Source organism: Lepus europaeus, chromosome 22 (genome assembly GCF_033115175.1).
Source record: "Lepus europaeus isolate LE1 chromosome 22, mLepTim1.pri, whole genome shotgun sequence".
Taxonomy (NCBI): domain Eukaryota; kingdom Metazoa; phylum Chordata; class Mammalia; order Lagomorpha; family Leporidae; genus Lepus; species Lepus europaeus.
In genome coordinates, this window is record NC_084848.1 from 33,650,934 (window position 1) to 33,670,818 (window position 19,885).

The following is a 19,885-nucleotide window of genomic DNA, read 5'->3' on the forward strand; positions in this document are numbered from 1 at the left end:
GCACTGGTAGGTGCAGACAGTGGGGAGGGGCAAACATCCCAGGATTTCAGAAGAGAGCTGGAAGTGCACGTGGGTACCAGCATAACTCAGGAGCTTTCACCATGGCAACCAGTGTCAGATCCCCAGGGAACTCAGAGTCCAGTGTAGATCTCCTTCTAGCTCCCCCAAGAGGCAGGTACAATCAAAGTTGACCACTCTCCTTATGTCCCACTGGGTTTGCTGTTTCAGAGGAGCAACCTTCTCGAAGATACCGGCCCATTACCATGCGGCACCCGAGTCTCCGCCGGGGTCGTCGGACGAGGAGGAACCGGACAGGTAATCTTGTCATGCTTCACTCCCATACCCTAGACAAGTGGTATATTGTTGCCACGTGGCCAGTGTTCTGTAAGACAAAACACAAGGTCAAAACAAACAAAAATGTTGTGAAATTACCCTAGTCCCACACCTTGTTAATTTTTAACCTACCCTTCTGGAGATTTTCCAGGCAATGCACTTATATCCTTTTATTTGTACAGATGCATCATACTATAAATATCAAGAACTCATTTCACTCACTTACTTTATATGAGGCTACTTCAAAGTATCCCTGGAAAAATGAAATTAAAAGACAAGTTTAGCCATGGGCGTTTAGTCAAGCAGTTAAGACACCTGTTTCCGGCTGGTGCCGCGGCTCACTAGGCACACCGGGTTCTAGTCCCGGTCAGGGCGCCAGATTCTGTCCCGGCAAAGGAAGACCTTTCTCTCTGTCTCTCTCTCTCACTGTCCACTCTGCCTGTTAAAAAAAAAAAAAAAGACACCTGTTTCCCATATCAGAGTACCTGAGTTTGCAATCCAGCTCTAGCTCCTGACTTCAGCATCCTATTAAGGCATACCTTGGGAGGAAGTGGTAATAGGTAGCTTAAATAATTGGGTTCCAGAAACCCACAGGGGAGACTTGGATTGATTTCCTGACTCCTGGCTTTGGCCTAGCCCCGCCATTGCAAGCATTTGTGGGAGTAAACCAGGACATCCTAGAATATCTAAGTAGCTAGCTAGCTGGTTATCTCTTTCTATTTCTCTTTCTCTATTTTTTTTTTTTTTTTTTTTTTGGCAGGTAGAAATATAGAGAGAGAGAGAGAGAGACAGAGAGAAAGGTCTTCCTTCTGTTGGTTCACTCCTCAAATGGCCACTACAGCCGGGCGCTGCACCAATCTGAAGCCAGGAGCCAGGTGCTTCCTCCTGGTCTCCCATGCGGGTGCAGGAGCCCAAGTACTTGGGCCATCCTCCACTGCACTCCCAAGCCATAGCAGAGAGCTGGACTGGAAGAGGAGCAACCGGGACTAGAACCCAGCGCCCATATGGGATGCCAGCGCCGCAGGCGGAGAATTAACCAAGTGAGCCACGGCACCAGCCCCTCTCTATTTCTTTTTAAATTTAGATTTTAAAAGTTAATTATTTTGGTGAAAAAATACAAAAATCCATAGTTTTTTCACACTTTCCATGAACTTTTTGAAGTATCCTTCTATTTACAGATGTATCATATGAAATATTGAGAATTTCTTTCACTTATCATTTTAAAGTTTTAGTGTTCCATTATCATATAGACCTTGTGCATAAACATTTAAGTTGTTTTGTTACTATAAACAGTGCTACAGTAAACAACCTTGTACCTATCTGGACAAACTTATATGAGTATAGAATAGGTTCCCAGCAGTAGAATTCATAGGTCAATGGTATGTAGGTATAAAATATAAATAGATATTCCATGATGCCTTGAAAAAGGTGGGCCACTTTATATTTCTCCAGCTGTGTGTGTTATTGCCCATTTCCATGTATATCATCTATGAGTAGTGTCAGATTTTTCTAAGTCATTGCCAGTATCATTAACACAATAATCCTGCAATATTGCATTAATAATTTTTTTAGATTGAGAATGAATGTTGTTGGACATTTATATTTATTGGGCATTTATGTTTTTCTGTGAACTGTCTGATCACGTCTAAGGACCATTTTTCTTTTGAGTTTTCTTGTTGCATTACAGAAGCATCTTTATAAACAGTAAGGAAAATATTTTGTGATTATGTGCTGTAGTTTTTCCCTGTTTTACTTTTTGACTGTTGATGGGTTTTCCCTAAAGTAATTTAATACAGGAGCATTATGCATGAGTACAGTATTAAATTTGTAGATAATCACCTTTCTGCTATGGTCTTTGGTGCTGATCTTCTAAATGATTAGTTTCCTATGTGCTAAGCATTATTAAGTCTCTCAAGGGAGGTACATGAGGCATACACCAAACCTTTGCCTTCAAAGAATTTGTAATTTACCTCTATAACCAGTAAACATGAAAAACTTACCCTGAATTGAGGCACAGACTGAAACAGAAGAAATCTCTGGGAAGGGGATATTAGCCTGGTTCCCAAAAGTTAGGGAAACAGATTTCGCAAAGGAGTTGACACTTGAACCCCACTGAAGCCTAAGTGGGCTCTAGCTAAGTGGCGATTAGAAAGGGGATCACACTGGGTAGAGTGGAAGAGACCCTGCCAGAAACCTGGGAAGCTTCAAGGCTGAGTCACTGAGATCCTTAAACTGCTGAGTTAATAGGTTTGGGTCAGAAGGCAATGTTTGCATCCACTTGACCCATCCAGCCTAAGAATATGCAACCTATCATCTCTCTCCTGCAGTTTTCCCTCAATAGGGCAGGCTAGGGGCCGACACTGTGGCATAGTGAGTAAAGCCACCACCTGTAATGCTAGGATTCCATGTGGGTGCAAGTTTGAATTCTGTCTGCTCAATTTCCAATCCAGCTCCCTGCTAATGCACCTGCAAAAGCAGCAGAAGATGGCCCAAGTGCTTGGGCCCTTGCACCCATGTGGGAGATCCAGAAGAAGCTCCTGGCTTCAGCCTGTCCCAGCCTTGGCCATTACAGCCATTTGGGGAGTGAACCAGCAGATAGAAGACCTCCCCCCACCCTGTGTATCTCTGCCTTTCAAATAAATAAAATAAATCTGTTTTTTTAAATATAGATGAAAGTGTATACACTTTTTTTTAAGATTTATTTATTTATTTGAAAGGCAAAGTTATAGAGAGGCAGAGGCAGAGAAAGAGAGAGAGGTCTTCCATCCACTGGTTCACTCCCCAAATGGCCGCAGCAGCCAGAGCTGGGCCAATCCAAAGCAAGGAGCCCGGAGCTTCTTCTAGGTCTCCCAAGCAGGTGCAGGGGCCCAAGGACTTGGGCCATCTTTTTTTTTTTTTTTTTTTTTTTTTTTTTTTTTTTTTTTTTTTGACATGCAGAGTGGACAGTGTGAGAGAGAGAGACAGAGAAAAAGGTCTTCCTTTTAGCGTTGGTTCACCCTCCAATGGCCGCCGCAGCTGGCACGTGCGGCCAGTGCATCGCGCTGATCCGAAGCCAGGAGCCAGGTGCTTCTCCTGGTCTCCCATGCAGGTTCAGGGCCCAAGCACTTGGGCCATCCTCCACTGCACACCTGGGCCACAGCAGAGAGCTGGCTTGGAAGAGGGGCAACCGGGACAGAATCCGGCACCCCGAATGGGACTAGAACCCGGTGTTTCGGCGCCGCAAGGCGGAGGATTAGCCTGTTGAGCCACGTCGCCGGCCCAGTCGGGCCATCTTCTGCTTTCCCAGGCTGTGGCAGAGAGCTGGATCAGAAGTGGAGTAGCTGAGACTTGAACCAACACCCATATGGGATGCAGGCACTGCAGGTAGCAGCTGTACCCACTATGCCACCCATAGTGCTGGCCCCACAAATCTTTTAAAAAAAGAGAGAGAGAGAGGGAAGGAGAAGGAGAAAGAAAAGAAAGAAAAAGAAAAGCAGCCCAGTGAGCCAAAGGGACTCATGGGCAATCTAGCCCTCATGACCGTGGCAAGGGAAAATGAGCCTCCTAGCACTGAAGGAAAGCTGATGTTGACAAACTTTTCCTCCAGGGCTTTGAATTCTGTGGTCCTTGGCAGGGTGGGATTTAAAATTTCAGTCTCCACTTTTTCAAATATGAAAACATTGTTTTCTGTTGATGCTTTATTTGCTCATTTCATTGTGAACATAATCATTAGTCTTGGTTTTGTTTTTTTTTTTTTTTAATAGCAAATGCAACTTTTTTTAATTATTTGAGAGGCAGAAAGACTAGGGAGGGCTCCCAGTCACTGGTTCGCACCCCCAGATGCCTAAAACAAAACCAGAATCCAGGAATTCAATCCAGGTCTCCCACATGGGCAGCAAAGACCCAGCCACAGGGGCCATCACCACCGCCTCCCAGGATCCACATCAGCAAGGAAGCAAGGATTAAGAGCAGGCAGGACTCAAACCCAAGTGCTCTGATAGGGATGCAGGCGTCTTAACTGGGAGACCAGATGCCCGCCCTCATCTTCTGTGTCAGAAGGTGTTGTTTGTGCTGTTCTTTTTTAGAATATTTCTAGCACTTAGTGAGCAGAGGATAGCTGCTGACTTGTAGGAATCATTTGAAAGCTGCCAGGGTTTGAGACCCCTAGGTTGGAAACTACTGGTATGGGCTGTGCCCGGTCAGCACTGGGGCCATGTTAAATCCACCCTCGGCCCTTGCTGTGGAAGGAGCAGTGAGTATATAACCACCTGTTAGTCTCTCACTCTGCCCAGATCTTGGCCTTGAAGCCAGCTTTATGCTTCCTACACTCTAAAGACGTGGTAATTGATTTCTTCTCTTCTTTCTAATACGTCTAGATGGCCGAGACAGAAGTTCCAACCCATCCCTGGAAAGTACAAGCAGTGAGCTGAGCACCAGTACTTCAGGTATGCAGGTCCCAGCCAGCTGCCACCTTACAGCATCTTTGCCCTGAAACAGAGGTGCCACGCACCAAGATGTAAAGCCAGGACTGAGCAGCTCATGTCTGTGTTCAAGTGACTTGATGCTGGGGTGGCCCAGCAGACCAGCTGGGGAAAGGGAAAGGGCTATTTCACTCCCAGTGGAGTTAGCCATCTTCAGAGAGAAAGGGGACGAGTCAAGGGTGGGAGTCGGTACTTAAGTCTTATTTCCAAACATGGCAGCATGAGTTTCCCCTTCATTTGGAGGGGGAAAATAAGCAAGACCCATTTACAGACCTTTTAGAGGGAGTCAGAGGAGGTAAGCGCTCTTCAGGGGGTGGTAGAAGTATAGTTTCTGCTCCATTTCTGTAGCTTCCCTGTCCCCCCACAACCCTGTGTCCCCACAGAGGGAAGTCTGAGTGCCGTGAGTGGGCGGAATGAGCTGGATGGCCGGCTGCAGCCCCAACCTCAAAGTTCACTCCTCCCCATGATGTTCTCCCCGCCGGAGTCCCTGCTCGCCTCCTGCATCCTTCGCGGGAACTTTGCAGAAGCCCATCAGGTAAGAGGACCCTCAGCCGGCACTTGTCATAGTAAAGATTGCTGAGCCAGCCCCTTGCTGGCTGTGGCTGCCGAGCCTCCGTAGAACTGGGTATGTGTGCAGCCAGGGCCATTGGGAGCACTTGAGGGGCCACCTGGAGCAGGAGAGAGTGTGTGTGCAAGCCCAGTCCTCAGCACTGCAGGTTCAGGGACATTGAATCATTGGTGTTGTTTATATAAACAATGTCTTTTAACAAGATTAAAAAAAATTCAGCTGGAATCCTACCACTTCAAAACATTGGACTGTTTTTGTTTCTCTCCTTGTACTCCTTCTCACATTTTTATAAAGGTAAAAATCATGACGAAGGTCAGTAGAGCACCCAGGCAATATACAAGAAATCTAGTGAGCTAGCTGGCTAGGATGTCCATGTTGTGTCGGGGAAATAGCACCAGAGCAGTAAGCAGAATGAGTCGTAACCTCTCTGAGCTCTGATATCCGCCTTTGAAACCGGAGTGAAATAGAATATAATACCTGCTTCTCCTGGCTTGTGACAATGCCAGGAGGAGTGTACGCGAGTTCTGAGAAATACAAGAATCGTCTACTGCTGTTTTAACTTAATCACGTGAAAGACCACCCTTCTAATTTTGAAAACCCTCTTGCTGTATTGGTGACACTTACACTGGTCCCTTTACTTGTAGGTAAAACATTTCCTGTCATATGAGGTCAGTGGTTGAGAAATAAATCTGGGAGAAACTTGGATGATAGGATATTCTTCGCTTAACTCCCGCTGATCATTTTAGATCTCATACTAAAATCACTCTGATGATGATGTTAGTTGTTATCCTCTGCAGAGACAGGACCTCCCCAACCTTTCTGGAACCCAAAGCCAAAGGAAATTGACTGGACTCCCATGATTCTTTTTCCCCAAGTGTCCTCTAGTTCTCTGCCTTTCCTGGGGCTTTTATTCTCTTCTCTTTTTTTTCAATAAAAAATTTATCTTTTATCCAGTTTACAGAATAATTTGTGCATGATATGAGAAAATTCCAGAAAATAGAAACAAGGAAATCAAGAGTTTTTTAAAATTCTGTTATATAGAACAACCAATACTAAAGATAAAGTTTATTTTTGGCCAATATTTTTCCAAAATATATACAAAGAGACTTTACAAAGGTTCCTGGGAAAAGGAAATTAAAAGATAAGTTTATTTTACACACGAAAATTTTGAAACCCATGCAGAGTTTTTTATAATATGCATTTTCCAGGAACTTTTTAAAGATTTTTTGTATGACTTTTGGTATAGCTAAGTCGAAAACATTATGATATAAATATTTGCCTTATAACTTTGAATTTAGTTACCTTATAATAGTTTGATCAAATAGCTGTTTTTAACCATTTTCCTACTGCTCAACATTTAAATTGTTTTCAACCATTTAATAGTTGGAGTAAATCATGCCAAAGTGATGACCTCTAAGCATATGGCTTTTGAATTATCTCCTTAAGAACATTCTTCACAAAAATTACTGGTGGTGGGGGAGGCTTTTTGGCATAGCAGTTAAGACACCATTCAAACCACGCGTATCCCACACTGGGGTGACTGGGTCCAAGTCCCAACTCTGCTTCCAATTCCAGCTCCCTAGTAATATACACCCTGGAGACAGCAAGTGATAGGTCCCTGTCACTTACGTGGGAGAACTTGGATTGAGTTCCTAGCTCCTGATTTCAGCCTAGCCCAGCCCTAGATGTTGAAGGCATCTGGGGAGTGAAGCAGCGGATGAAAGACCTCTTTCATCTGTTTCTGTCTCTCTCTGCCTTTCAAATAAAAAATAACTAAATGACAATTTCTTTAAAAATTACTAGGACAGAGGCTGGCACTGTACTATAGAAGGTTATGCCTCCTCCTGTGGTACTAGCATCTAAAGTTTTAAGTTCAAATCCTGGCTGCCTAACTTGCAATCCAGCTCCCTGCTAATGCACCTAGGAAAAGCAGTGGAAGATGGCCCAAGTGCTTGGGCCCCTGCACCCATGTGGGAAACCTGGAAGAAGCTCCTGGCTCCTGGCTTTGGGCTGGCCCAGCCCCAGCTATTGCGGCCATTTGGGGAGTGAATCAACAGGTGGAAGACCTCTCTCTTATTCTCTCTCTCTCTCTCTCTCTCTCTCTCTTTCTCTTTCTCTTTTTGTATCTTTCAAATAAATAAATCTTTTTTAAAAATTACTGGGACAAAAGATAGAAACTTTTTTTTTTTTTGACCGGCAGAGTGGACATTTTTAAAGTTTTCTAGGTTACCAGACAGCCTTTCACACAATTGAGACATTTCCTTCCATCGGACCCCAGGCATTTATTTTGACACTTTGTTATTGTGATAGGTGCAAAATAGTATTGTTCCTTACACACCTAGATTACTGGTTATGTAAGTTTCTCATTAATGTACCATGAATTTCCTCTAAAATCACCTGTGTGTCTGCCTGTCTTCCATTAGGCTTTTGGGGGTTTTCCTACTGCCCTTTATGAGTTATTTTTATGACTGACCTACTATTTTAACATTCATTGCCCACCTGGCCCTATAAAATAGACAGCGTAGGACCGACCAGGGTTTAATGATTGGCAAGCTCTCCAATCTGCCCCACGCTCCTCCCCATCCGTGACAGGTGGTGTTCATGTTCAACCTGAAGTCCTCGCCCAGCTCAGGGGAACTGATGTTCATGGAGCGCTACCAGGAGGTGATCCAGGAGCTGGCCCGGGTAGAACACAAGATTGAAAACCACAGCTCAGATGGGGGTGGCAGCACCATTCGGAGAACTGGCAGTGGCCGCTCAACTCTGCAGGCCATTGGCAGCGCAGCAGCCGCAGGTCAGGCTTCCCTACTGCCTCCTGGGGTCGGGGGGGAGGGGAGAAATGCCCACATCACAGGGGAGCAGTCCCCACACCCCCATCTTGACCACTGAACCCCTCCTGCTCTTCCTCTCCATGCCGCTGTTCTGAGGCTGGGAGAGAGGGCTGTCATGACAGGGCTAAGCAACTCCTTCTCCTGATAGAAGCAGGAGTTAGAGGCATTCTAACCCCCTGCTTTTTGTTTCACTGCTGGGTGTCCAGGGATGGTATTTTACTCCATCTCTGATGTGACCGACAAGCTGCTCAGCACCTCGGGAGACCCCATCCCCACGCTCCAAGAGGACTTTTGGGTGAGCACCACTCTGTTGGAGCCCAGTGCTCCCCTGAGAGAGGTGCTGGAGGATCTCAGCCCCCGCGCCATGGCTGCCTTTGACCTGGCTTGCTGTCAATGCCAGCTCTGGAAAACCTGCAAGCAGCTCTTGGAAACAGCCGAGCGGCGCCTGAACAGCAGCCTCGAGAGCCGGGGTGAGTGTGCTGCTCCGGCTGCGTCCCTACTTCTCAGACAGGGAGTGGGTGTCTGAGAGTTGCCAGCTCGTACAGGAAGAAAGTAGTTTGGGGGGGGGGGGGGCGGGTAGGAGGACAAGGAGGAAGGGTCAATTAAATTTCTCGTGATGTGAAGGTGAGAGCACCTCTTTCCTTCTTTAATTTATTTTATTTATTTGAAAGGCAGAGAGAGAGATCGACCTTTTATCTGTAGATTCACGCCCCAAATGGCCACAATGGCCGGGGCTGAGCCAGGCCAAAGCCAGCAGCCAGGAGTTTCCTCTGGGTTTCTCACATGGATGCAGAGGCCTAAGCTCTTAGGTTGTCCTCTGCTGCTTTCCCAGGCACATTAGTAGGGAGCAGGTCAGAAGTGGAGCAGTGGAGCAGAACTGGAACATGAACCAGTGCCCATATGGGATGTTGGCATTGCAGGTGGCGGCTTAACCCACTATGCCACAGTTTGTTTTCCTGCTTGCTTGCTTGCTTTTTTTTTTTTTTCTTTCTTTTTAAGTTTTAGTTATTTAGTTGAGAGGCAGAGGCAGAGAGAGAGGTATCTTCCATCTGCTGGTTCACTCTCCAAATGGCCGCAACAGCTGGAGCTGAGCCAATCTGGAGCCAGAAGAGCCAGGAGCCTCCTCCAGGTCTCCCACATGGGGCTCAGGGACTTGGGCCATCCTCCGCTGCTTTCCTAGGCGCACTAACAGGGAGCTGGATCAGAAGTGAAGCAACCGGGACTCGAACTAGTGCCCATATGGGATGCCGGCACTGCAGGCCAGGGCTTTAACCCACTGTGCCACAGCACTGCCACTCCACTCCACCTCCACTTTCTTAATAGAAATAGCCAGCTGGAGTGATTTGAGAAAGCTCTTTTCCAGTATATAAGTTAGTACAAGAATGAAAAAGTTAAAAATCACATTAATGGAATTTGTGCCTTTAGATTGTATGTCCTCTCTTTGGTAAACCTCATTTCTTAAAAAAAAAAAAATGCCCAGTTTGCTGGGGGCAGCAATCTCATGGAGATGCCAGAGTCTGAATCTGCTCCAGCTGACAGATGGGTTTTCTTGCCAGAGGTAGTCCTGGGACCTCAAGCATGAAGTAGGCCAGGTGTGGTGGTTGACACCCAAAATGGAGCATCCATTTCCTCCTTAATAGAGGACAAGATAATCACAGACAGGACAGAGGGTCAAGTGTTGGCTTAGCAGTTAAGACACTTGCATTGCATATCACCGTGCCTGGGTTCAGGTCCTGGCTCCACTCCAATTCTCACTTCTTACTATTGTGCACCCTGGGAGACAGCAGCTAGGTCCCTGCCAGCCACATGGGAGGCTTGTGTTGCATTGTTGGCTCCCAACCTCAGTCCAGCTCAGTCCTAGCCACTGCAGGCATTCAGGGAGTGAACCAGTGCATGGCAGTTCTGTGTCTCTCTGCCTCTCAGATAGATAGATAGATAGATAGATAGATAGATAGATAGATAGATAGACAGACAGACAGACTCTTCTAGCAAAAATCTAGGACTGAGTATCTGTCTCTGAAAGGAACTTACTTTTCTTTGCATCCCTTTGTCTCTCATCTGTCTCCAGGCCGACGGCCAGACCACGTTCTCCACGTGGATGGCATTCGAGGTTTTCCACTCGTCCTTCAGCACATCAGTAAGATTCTCAACTACCCAATTCTGTCAGCTGGACAAGCTAAGTCAGGTGTGCTGCGTTGCTCCCTTATTTCTTCCCTCCCCCCCACCCCCGGACTTGGAACGCAAAAGCCAGCAGCAGACCACACTGTGTCTTTCTCACTTGCTTTCCATAGAGAACCCAGAGGAAAAGGGAGGAGGCCCTCTGCGGCACAGCGTCGTGGAGCTGCTTCAGATGTGCTGGCCCAGCCTCACCGAGGACTGTGTTGCCAACCACACCACCATGTCCCAGCAGCTGGATCAGGGCCTACAGTCACTGCGAGAGGCACTAGAGCTGCCAGGTACAAGGCAGTGGGCTTGGAGAAAGGAAAGCAGAAGGGGGGGGGGGGGGGGGACACCCAAGAGTGAAGCAGCACTGGGGACGGAGGCTTAGGACTGGACTCAGCCAGCCTTTTTGTTGGCCAGAGCATAGCTCATCACTTCACCTGGCTCTGCACCTCTCACTCCATCTGCTGATTCATTTTTCTCATTCATAATGAGAAATGCACCCAGCAGGCACACGGTAGCTGTTGATCAACAATTCCCCCCAAAGATGGCTGTCCTCTTTCGAAAACGGTTCCATGCCAGAGACACCAGAGGGTGCAAACAGAACGTGCACTGTGATTTCCCAGACTGGAAGTTCTGCCTGGGCGAGAACCACCTTAGGGTTTTCTATCTGCCTTGTAAGCGTAGCTCCCAAGATGGTCTGTGGGCTGTGTAGGAGGCCTGGTTCACATATCAGGTCAGAAATGGACCCAAAGCTGGTTGCCCAGACGAACGCTTATGTCGCTTCTGCTGTTACTCCTCTCAGAGCCCAGAGGTACTCCACTCTCTTCCCTGGTGGAGCAGGCAGCCCAAAAAGCTTCTGAAGCCGAAGCCCACCCTGTGCATGTCCAGACTCAACTCCTCCAGAAAAACCTGAGCAAACAGACCCAAGCGGGCAGCACACAGACTGACTACGTGGGCACCTTCTTCAGTTACTGCAGCACCCTGGCTGCCATTCTCCTGCGGAGTTTGAGCTCTGAGCCTGGTAAGTAGCAAGAAAGAGGAGAAGGAGTCATGAGCGTGCTGCAGGTGCTTAGGGCAAGGAAGAGCAAGTGCTCGATGCAGAGGTCCTGCGTGCTGCAGCGGCCGAGGACACCCTGTCACCCAGCTCTGTTTGTTCGGCTTTGCACTAAGTACGCTTGTACGGCACACAAGAGTACTCAGCACTTCGGATGGAATTGGTGATTGAAAGCTGTCTGTCAGACCTGAGGACCCTGATGGGTTTGAAGACCCAGTGGAGGAATGCAGACTCTGGCGTGAGCACCAGATGCTCCCTTGAATCCACAGAACAAGTATTGGTTGAGCATTCCTAATCAGAAAATCCAAAATCTGAAATGCTCCCAAATCCCAGACTTTTTGAATGACAATATGATGCGATGAGTAGAAAATTGCACATCTGACCTCATTGGATGGGTCACAATCAAAACACAGGTGCGCTATAGACATGTGATGGAACAGGCACTTAGCCAACTGTTAATGACACTCACATCCCACACTGGAGAACCTGGGTTCAATTCCCATCTCTGGCTCCTGATTCCAGCTTCCTACCAATGCAGACCCTGATGTGAATTGTGATCCCAACTTCTGGCTCTTGCCCCAGCCCAGGCCCAACTGTTGTGGGCATTTGGGGAGTAAACCGGAAAGTGGGATCATCGTCTGTCTCTTTCTATCTCTCTGCCTCTCAAATAAGATTTTCGAATTATTTAAATAAATAAAATATTATGTAAAATTACCTTCAGGCTATGTGTATGAGAGAACTCCAAAAAGTTCATGGAAAATTAAAAGCTATAGAATTAAAAGATAATGTTATTGTGGTACACAAAAATTTTCAATCTTTGTGTAGTTTTTTCTTTTTTTAAAGTTAGATTTCTTTTTTTAAAAGCTTTGTTTATTTATTTGAGTGGCAGAGTGACAGAGAGAGTTAGCTTCCATTCACTGGTTCACTCCCCAAAGGGCCATAATGGGAAGGGCTGGGCCAGGCAGAAGCCAGCAGCCAAAAACTCCGTGTGTGGCAGGGGGCCCAGGTACTCAGGCCATCCTCCATTGCTTTACCAGGTGCATTAGCTGGGAACTGGACTGGAAACAGCAGCCACTCCAACATGAGATGCCAGATGTGCCACAAAGCCAGTCCCCATATTTTTGTATTTTTCCTTTTTTTCTTTCTTTCTTTCTTTCTTTTTTTTTTTTTTTTTTAAAGATTTACTCATCGATTTGAAAGGCAGAGTCAGAGCAAGGGAGAGACAGAGAAAGAGAGAGAAACTTCCATCCACTGGTTCACTCCCCACATGGCCGTAATGCCAGGGCTGGGCCAGTCTGAAGCCAGTAGCTTCTTCCGGGTCTCCCACATGCATGCAGGGGCCCAAGCACTTGGGCTGTCTTCCACTGCTTTCCCAGGTGCATTAGCAGGGAGCTGGATCAGAAGGGGAGCAGCCAGGACGAGAACTGGCACCCATACGGGATGCTGGCGCTGCAGGTGGCAGTTTAACCCCCTGAGCCACAGCACCGCCCCTCCCCTACCATCTTTTCTTAAAATGCCGTTTCCATGAAATTTTTGACGACCTCTATGCATGGATTTCAAAGTTTTAACTGAAAAGTTCTGCCTTTTAACTCCATTTTTCACAGATTTTTTTTGGAGTACTCACATACAATGTGTATTTAAAACATAAATGAATTTTATGTTTAAGTTTGGTTTCCATCCCCAAGATACCCTATTATGTATAGGTAAATATTCCAAAATCTGAAAACATTTGAAATCCAAAACCACTTCCGTTCCCAAGCATTTTGGATATGGGATACTCAGCCTGCACTACGTGCACTTCAGTCCCATTCAAGAAAGCAAGAATGAGCTGTCTGTGGCCATACCTGCCCACCACAGGCCATCTGGGTGGGAGGTCCTCAGAGCAGTGGTAAGGTGTACATGAACTTGTAGTCAGGGTTGTGTTGAAAACACCCTCGACATAGAATGAATCAACAGAAAGGCTCACTTTTTGTTAACTGATGCTGGGTAACAGGGCTCTGTGTTGTCACAACAAAGGTCACTTTGTCTACCTTTACAGGTCACGTGGAGGTCAGGGTAGGAAATCCCTTTGTTCTCCTGCAACAGAGCTCCTCCCAGTTGGTGTCACATCTCCTGCTCCAAAGACAAGTTCCCCCAAACAGGTAGGAGCCACCCCTCTAGGAGCTGGCCAGGGGCCTCCCTGATTACTCCATTAAGGAGTAATCCCAAAGGCTCAGTGGGGCTGTGCTTGGGGCCAGCACAGAGGCTGGGTTTCTTCCATAATTTGCTTTTGCTTCATTTCTTGTCTCTCTTGCCATCTCTGACATGTGTATTGTAGATGATCAAAGGTGAATCTTCACATCAAGAAAGGCAAAAGTTCGAACACTTGATAACACCAAAGTTGGTTAAGCTGTAGGAGAACCAGCATTCCCCAGAAACTGCTGGGGGATGGAGGGTGGGGTATAAATTATTACAGCCCCTGTATGAAATCAATTTGTCAGTATCAGCTAAAATTATAAACTCGTGTGCCCCTTTACCTGCCAGTATATATTGGGAAATTTATCATGCAGTTTGATTATGAATGTGAAAAGTGAGGTATGTGCAAAATCATTTTATTACAGCCTTATATCAGAAAATCCGTTGTTGACTAATTGGAAACAATTTATTTTTCATCCACGTGACGGAGTACTACACAGCTATAAAATCGAATGGAGATCCTCTTTGTAGAGGGACATGAATGGGTCTCCCAGATTTGTTGTTAAATGAAAAAGCAAGGGGCAGAGGATGTGTTTAATAGACTAAATTTATAAGAACTCTTAAGAGCACTTACTGGCCGGCACCACGGCTCAATAGGCTAATCCTCCGCCTTGCAGTGCCGGCACACCGGGTTCTAGTCCCAGTCGGGGCGCCGGATTCTGTCCCAGTTGCCCCTCTTCCAGGCCAGCTCTCTGCTGTGGCCCGGGAAGGCAGTGGAGGATGGCCCAAGTGCTTGGGCCCTGAACCCCATGGGAGACCAAGAAAAGCACCTGGCTCCTGCCTTCGGATCAGCGTGGTGCACCAGCCGCGGCAGCCATTGGAGGGTGAACCAATGGCAAAGGAAGACCTTTCTCTCTATCTCTCTCTCTCACTGTCCACTCTGCCTGTCAAAAAAAAAAAAAGAAAAAGAAAGAGCACTTACTGTCATTTGCTTGTGTCATCATAAAGAAATTGCAAGATAGGGTGATTGTGCCTGCATATTCAGACCTTGCATGCCCTCTGCTTCACTCCCTGCAGGCTGGCTGCCCTTCTGGCCGGAGAAGGTCTCGGCCTAAGTGTGCCGCAGGTCATCCTCAGCTGCTGCTGCGAGCCCCTCGCTCTTTGCTCTTCCCAGCAAAGCCAGCAGATGTCATCCCTCCTGGCCCACCTGGGCGCCCTGGCCCAGCAGCACATGTCCCGTTGCCTGGGTGATCTCCCGCTACCCACACCAAGCTCCCCGAAGCCAGCCGAGAACCCCCCATTGGAGAGAAAGCCTCACTCTTCCCCAAAGGATGCCTCGCCCTCAGCCCTCACCTCCTCCACTTTGGCCTTCCTTAAGTCCCGCTCAAAGCTCCTGGCGACGGTGGCCTGCCTGGGGGCCTCCCGGGGGTTAAAGGTCACCAAGCCCACCTTGTCCTGGAAGGAACTTCGCGGCCGCAGGGAGGTGCCTCTGACCGCAGAGCAGGTCGCCCGAGAGTGCGAGCACCTTCTGGAACAGTTCCCTATGCTGGAGGCCGCACTCCTGGTCGCCTGGGAGCCCCTACGAGAGTCCTCCGAGCAGGGACAGAGTCTGGCAGCGAGTCTCTGTGGTCGGCCCAGTCTGTCTCCTGTCCTCCTGGGCCTGCATTCTCCCCTTGCCCTGGATGTACTCACTGAAGCCTTCGAGGAAGCCCTGGTGGCCAGAGACTGGCCCCGGGCCCTTCGGCTCACGGAAGTGTACGGGCGAGACTCGGACGATCTGAGCAGCATCGACGATGCCGTGCTGAGCTGTGCCGCGGCCTGTGGTGAGCAGAAAGCTGTGCCTCCCTCCTCCCCTAGAGGCAGGAGAAACCACGTCCAGCCCTGCGTGCAGCCCTCACAGTCACTCTAGAGGAGAGTACCACCACAGGCTCCTGTGACAAAGGCTTAGGGGGAGCAGGGAACTTGCTGCGGTGGGCTGGAGCTTAGAACTAAGGGGAACTTCAGAGTGGGCACTCAGCGGATAACCAGTACCAGGGGCCTTCAGAAAGCTAACAGAAAAACGGAGTAAAAGATAAGCTTGGGGCGGGCATTTGTTGTGGTGATGAAGATGCTGCTTGGGAGGCCCACATCCCGTATCAGAGGGCCCGGATTCAAGTCCCAGCTCTGCTCCTAATTCCAGCTTCCGGCTACTGCACACCCTGGAGGCAGCAGGTAATAGCTCAAGTTTTTGACTCTCTGCCGCCCACACGGGAAACCCAAATTGATTTCTTGGCTCCCAGCTTCAGCCTGACCCCAGCCTTCACTATTGCAGACGTTTAAGGAATGAACCAGAAGATGGGAGATCCCTCTGTGTCTCTCTGCCTATCAAATATATAAAAATAAGTAAATTAAATTTTTTAAAAGATAAGCTTATTTTAGCACGAAGAATTTTGGAATTCTTGCGTAAAAGGGATCTTTATTAAGACCTATGGGAAATATGCATTATGAAAATACTACATGATTTCAAAAACTTTTGTGCATCAAAACAAAGTTACCAATTCCATTTTTCTATAAGCTCTTTGAAGTGTGTTCCTATTCTCAATCTTGCATTTCAGAATCACTGTGAAATTTTTATTAATTACAAATAATCTGAACTCCAGGCCCAGAGGGTCAGAATGGGGTTCAGACAAGTGTTTCAAACAGGGCCCTGCATCCTTTTTCTGTACAGGACTTAGTCACACAAACTCCATTGCAGTGCCCCGCTCTGCCATTGTACGTGAAAGCAGCCACAGTTGCTACATAAAGCAAAGAGCATGGCTCCGTTCAAAAGAAGACTTCTAAAAACAGACTGTGGGCCTGCTGCACAACCCTGATTTAAAAGCTCCCCAGGAGATCTTGATGTCTAACTAGAGAGGAAAGCCAATGAGCTGCAGCACTCTGCCAGGACAGCAAGTCAAGTGCACTGTAGGGACTGCCTTTGGGTTAGGGCCTGGCTGCCCCTTGGAAAGAAGCAAATCCCTCCTGGAGAAGGTGGAGAAGTCCGCTGGCTGCTGCGTGGGCTTCATTCCGTGGAGTCGGCTCCAGGATCAGATTTGTGAAGTGGGCTGAGGGGGCTCTCCTAAGTCATGATGGCAGGATGTCCAGGGGGTGGGACTAATTTACCCGAAATAACGTTCATACCTGGCACAGAATAGAGACTGCAGGAAAGCTGAACTTCCACCAAGGTGAGCCTCAGTCGGTGCTGTACTTGCAGCAGGCCAAAAGGCAGAGAGCTTCGTCTCTTCCTTCCCTCTCTTTCCTCCTTTCCTTTTCTTTCTCCTCTCCTTCCTCCTTCCTGCCTTCTCTCCCTTCTGAAAGTCCCTAGACTCATGTTTACACAAAGGGAAACACAGGGTAGAGCATTTCCCCTTGTCGTGTAATGGTCCCAGGTGCAAAAACAAGATAAGGTCACATGGATCTTAAGGATCCTCCAAGCTTCCATTTTATGAAATTGAACAAAGCCTTGCTCTTTAAAAAAAAATCATTTATTTAAAAGGCAGATATATATATATATATATATATAGAGAGAGAGAGAGAGAGAGAGAGAGAGAGATCTTCTGTCTGCTGATTCACTCCCCAAATACCCACAACAGCCAGGACTGGGCCAGGCTGAAGCCAGGAGCCGGGAACTCTTATCTGGGTCCCCCGCATGGGTGGCAGGAGCCCAGTCACTTGGGCCACCTCCTGCTGCTTTCCCAGGTGTGTTAGCAGGGAGCTGCATCAGAAGCAGAGCAGCTGGGACTCTGATGCTGGCATCGCAGGCTTGTGCCACCAAGCCCTTCTAAGAAGTTAACCTGAGTCCTTGAGCTGTCCTGGTACCAAGTTGGTGCCTCTGGGTGTCTTTTTTTTTTGTCTTACAGACAACGAAGGTTGGCATTATCTGTTTGCTGTGAAGGACGCAGCTCTGAGAAGTCGGCTGGCCCTGCTGTTTGTGGACAGGTGGCCTCTGGACTTCTGCCTGGAGATCCTGGCCTACTGCATCTCAGACACAGCTGTCCAAGAGGGACTGAAGTGTGAGCTGCAGAGGAAGCTGGCGGAGCTGCAGGTGTATCAGAAGGTAAGGGCCATGGCATCGAGAGGAAGGAAACAGCCTCTTCATACAATGGAGGATTTAAAGAAACAGAAACCTGGGCCTGGATTTTGCTCTGCTTCTGTTCTGAGATGGACAACAAGGAGGCCTCCTATCAGTTTCTTAGGATTTTAAACATGTGTGCATTAAGCAAGGGTAAAAGTAGCAAAATTCACACTGGAGTGGTGCTGTGCCATGCACAACGGCTTCTTCACGTGTGTGTTTCTGTGCATTTTATGTGTATTGTGTCTTTTTTGAAGACTGTCATAAGTTTGCAGAGCCATTTTGAAAGGACAAGATTCTTACAGGATGTGTTTCACAGATTTAAAAGGCACAGCTAGGCCGGCGCCGCGGCTCAATAGGCTAATCCTCCGCCTTGCGGCACCGGCACATCGGGTTCTAGTCCCGGTCGGGGCACCGATCCTGTCCCGGTTGCCCCTCTTCCAGGCCAGCTCTCTGCTGTGGCCCGGGAGTGCAATGGAGGATGGCCCAAGTGCTTGGGCCCTGCACCCCATGGGAGACCAGGAGAAGCACCTGGCTCCTGCCATCGGATCAGCGCGGTGCGCTGGCCGCAGCACACTTACTGTGTCGGCCATTGGAGGGTGAACCAACGGCAAAAAGGAAGACCTTTCTCTCTATCTCTCTCTCTCACTGTCCACTCTGCCTGTCAAAAATAAATTTTTTTTTAAAAAAAAAGGCACAGCTATATAACACACGGGAAAGATGCGCCAATTTTCCCATGTGTCAGAGCCCCACTAGCAACAGTGAAAATGGCAAGTGGGAAAGATTTTCTTCTCACTCCTTCTCAGCAGTTTCATGCAGAGCTCTATGAAAGTGAGCCCACAAGCAAGGAGGATATCTGAGGTAGAATTCTGAGTTGGAGGAGCATGGTGCAAGTGACCTTAGAGGGCATGGAAGGGGCCGGCATTGTGGCACAGCAGGTGAAGCCACTGCCTGCAAGGCCAGCATCCCATATGGGCACCATTTCTAGTCTCAGTTACTCCACTTCCAATCCAGCTCCCTGCTAATGCACCTGGAAAAGCAGTAGAAGATGGCCGAAAGTGCTTGGGTCCCTGCACCCATGTGGGAGTCCTGGATCAAGTTCCAGGCTCCTGGCTTCAGCCTATCTATCTGTATGTGTGTATGTGTCTCTCTGTGTGTGTGTGTGTATCTCCCTCTCTCTAATTCTGCCTTTCAAATAAATAAATATTTTTAAAAAAACAAATTATGGAAGTCTCTGAGAACCATCCTCATCAGTGAAAGGCCTCCACCCTGGCTGTCTGCCTCACCTTTGCGCCCTAATTACACAAGAGATCTTCAGAAAGTTTGTGGGAAGTGCATGTTATGGGGGAAAAAAATACATGGACTTCAAGAAAATGTTTTGCAGTAAATAAACTTGTCTTTTAATTCGTCTTCCATGAACTTTTTGCAGTCCTCTCAAACTTCCCAGGCAGGCTTATTCTCCTCTCTAAACGATCTTTGTCCCACCTGGTCTCTTCTCCCTCTCTCCTGGCCAATTGGGACGGGCTGGCCCTGGACACTGCTGAGTTGCTGCTGGAGGGAGAAGCTGCAGTGTGGTTTGCTGGATTTCCCTGTCTCTTCTCAGATTCTGGGTTTGCAGACTCCCCCAGCATGGTGTGACTGGCAGGCCTTGAGGAGCTGCTGTGTGGAGGCCCCATCCGCTGTCATGAACACGATCCTGGAAGCACAGGTACTCTCCCTCAGTGGCATGTCGCTTCATCCTCATTCCCAGCACGGCAGCTCCTTAGCTGGTCGTGTAGACCCCTTTCCACGGAGCAACGTCTATATTTTTTCATAACTGTACCACATTCTTTTTTCTTTAATTGTGAAGTTCACCAACATACAGATAAGCATAGACAATAATACTGCCGACGCTTTTGTGCTGTCACCCTTGCATTCGTGTCTAAGATTATCTCCACTGGATACGTTGGGTGTGGAATGTAGACCTACAATGGAATTGCTGTGTCACCAGGCGTGAGCAGCCTCAGCTTTACTAAGATGTTACCCAGTTGCTCTTCAAAAAGGTTGTCCCAGGTACAGAGATACTTCGTAAAGTTCATAGACAAAATGGAACTAAAAGATTTAGTTCTGCTGCAAAAAAAAAATAATAATTCTGATATCATTGCATAAGAGGAGTCTTCCAATCATGGAAAATGTGTATTATGAAAAACATGCATGCATTTCATTTTTCCA

At 47.7% G+C, this 19,885-nt stretch overlaps 1 protein-coding gene across 3 annotated transcripts in view; it reads left to right on the forward strand.

The window, feature by feature from the left end:
- Positions 1-19,885, forward strand: part of ZFYVE26 (zinc finger FYVE-type containing 26) — an 82,884-nt gene that overhangs the window by 21,937 nt on the left and 41,062 nt on the right. For all 3 annotated transcript variants that reach the window (XM_062181787.1, XM_062181789.1, XM_062181788.1), the window contains exons 12-23: positions 229-315; positions 4,689-4,757; positions 5,177-5,328; positions 7,954-8,155; positions 8,399-8,662; positions 10,261-10,377; positions 10,484-10,648; positions 11,158-11,376; positions 13,448-13,550; positions 14,662-15,407; positions 17,463-17,659; positions 19,278-19,382. In XM_062181787.1, the coding sequence (XP_062037771.1) occupies positions 229-315; positions 4,689-4,757; positions 5,177-5,328; positions 7,954-8,155; positions 8,399-8,662; positions 10,261-10,377; positions 10,484-10,648; positions 11,158-11,376; positions 13,448-13,550; positions 14,662-15,407; positions 17,463-17,659; positions 19,278-19,382 (2,426 nt within the window). The remainder of the gene's footprint in view (positions 1-228; positions 316-4,688; positions 4,758-5,176; positions 5,329-7,953; positions 8,156-8,398; positions 8,663-10,260; positions 10,378-10,483; positions 10,649-11,157; positions 11,377-13,447; positions 13,551-14,661; positions 15,408-17,462; positions 17,660-19,277; positions 19,383-19,885) is intronic.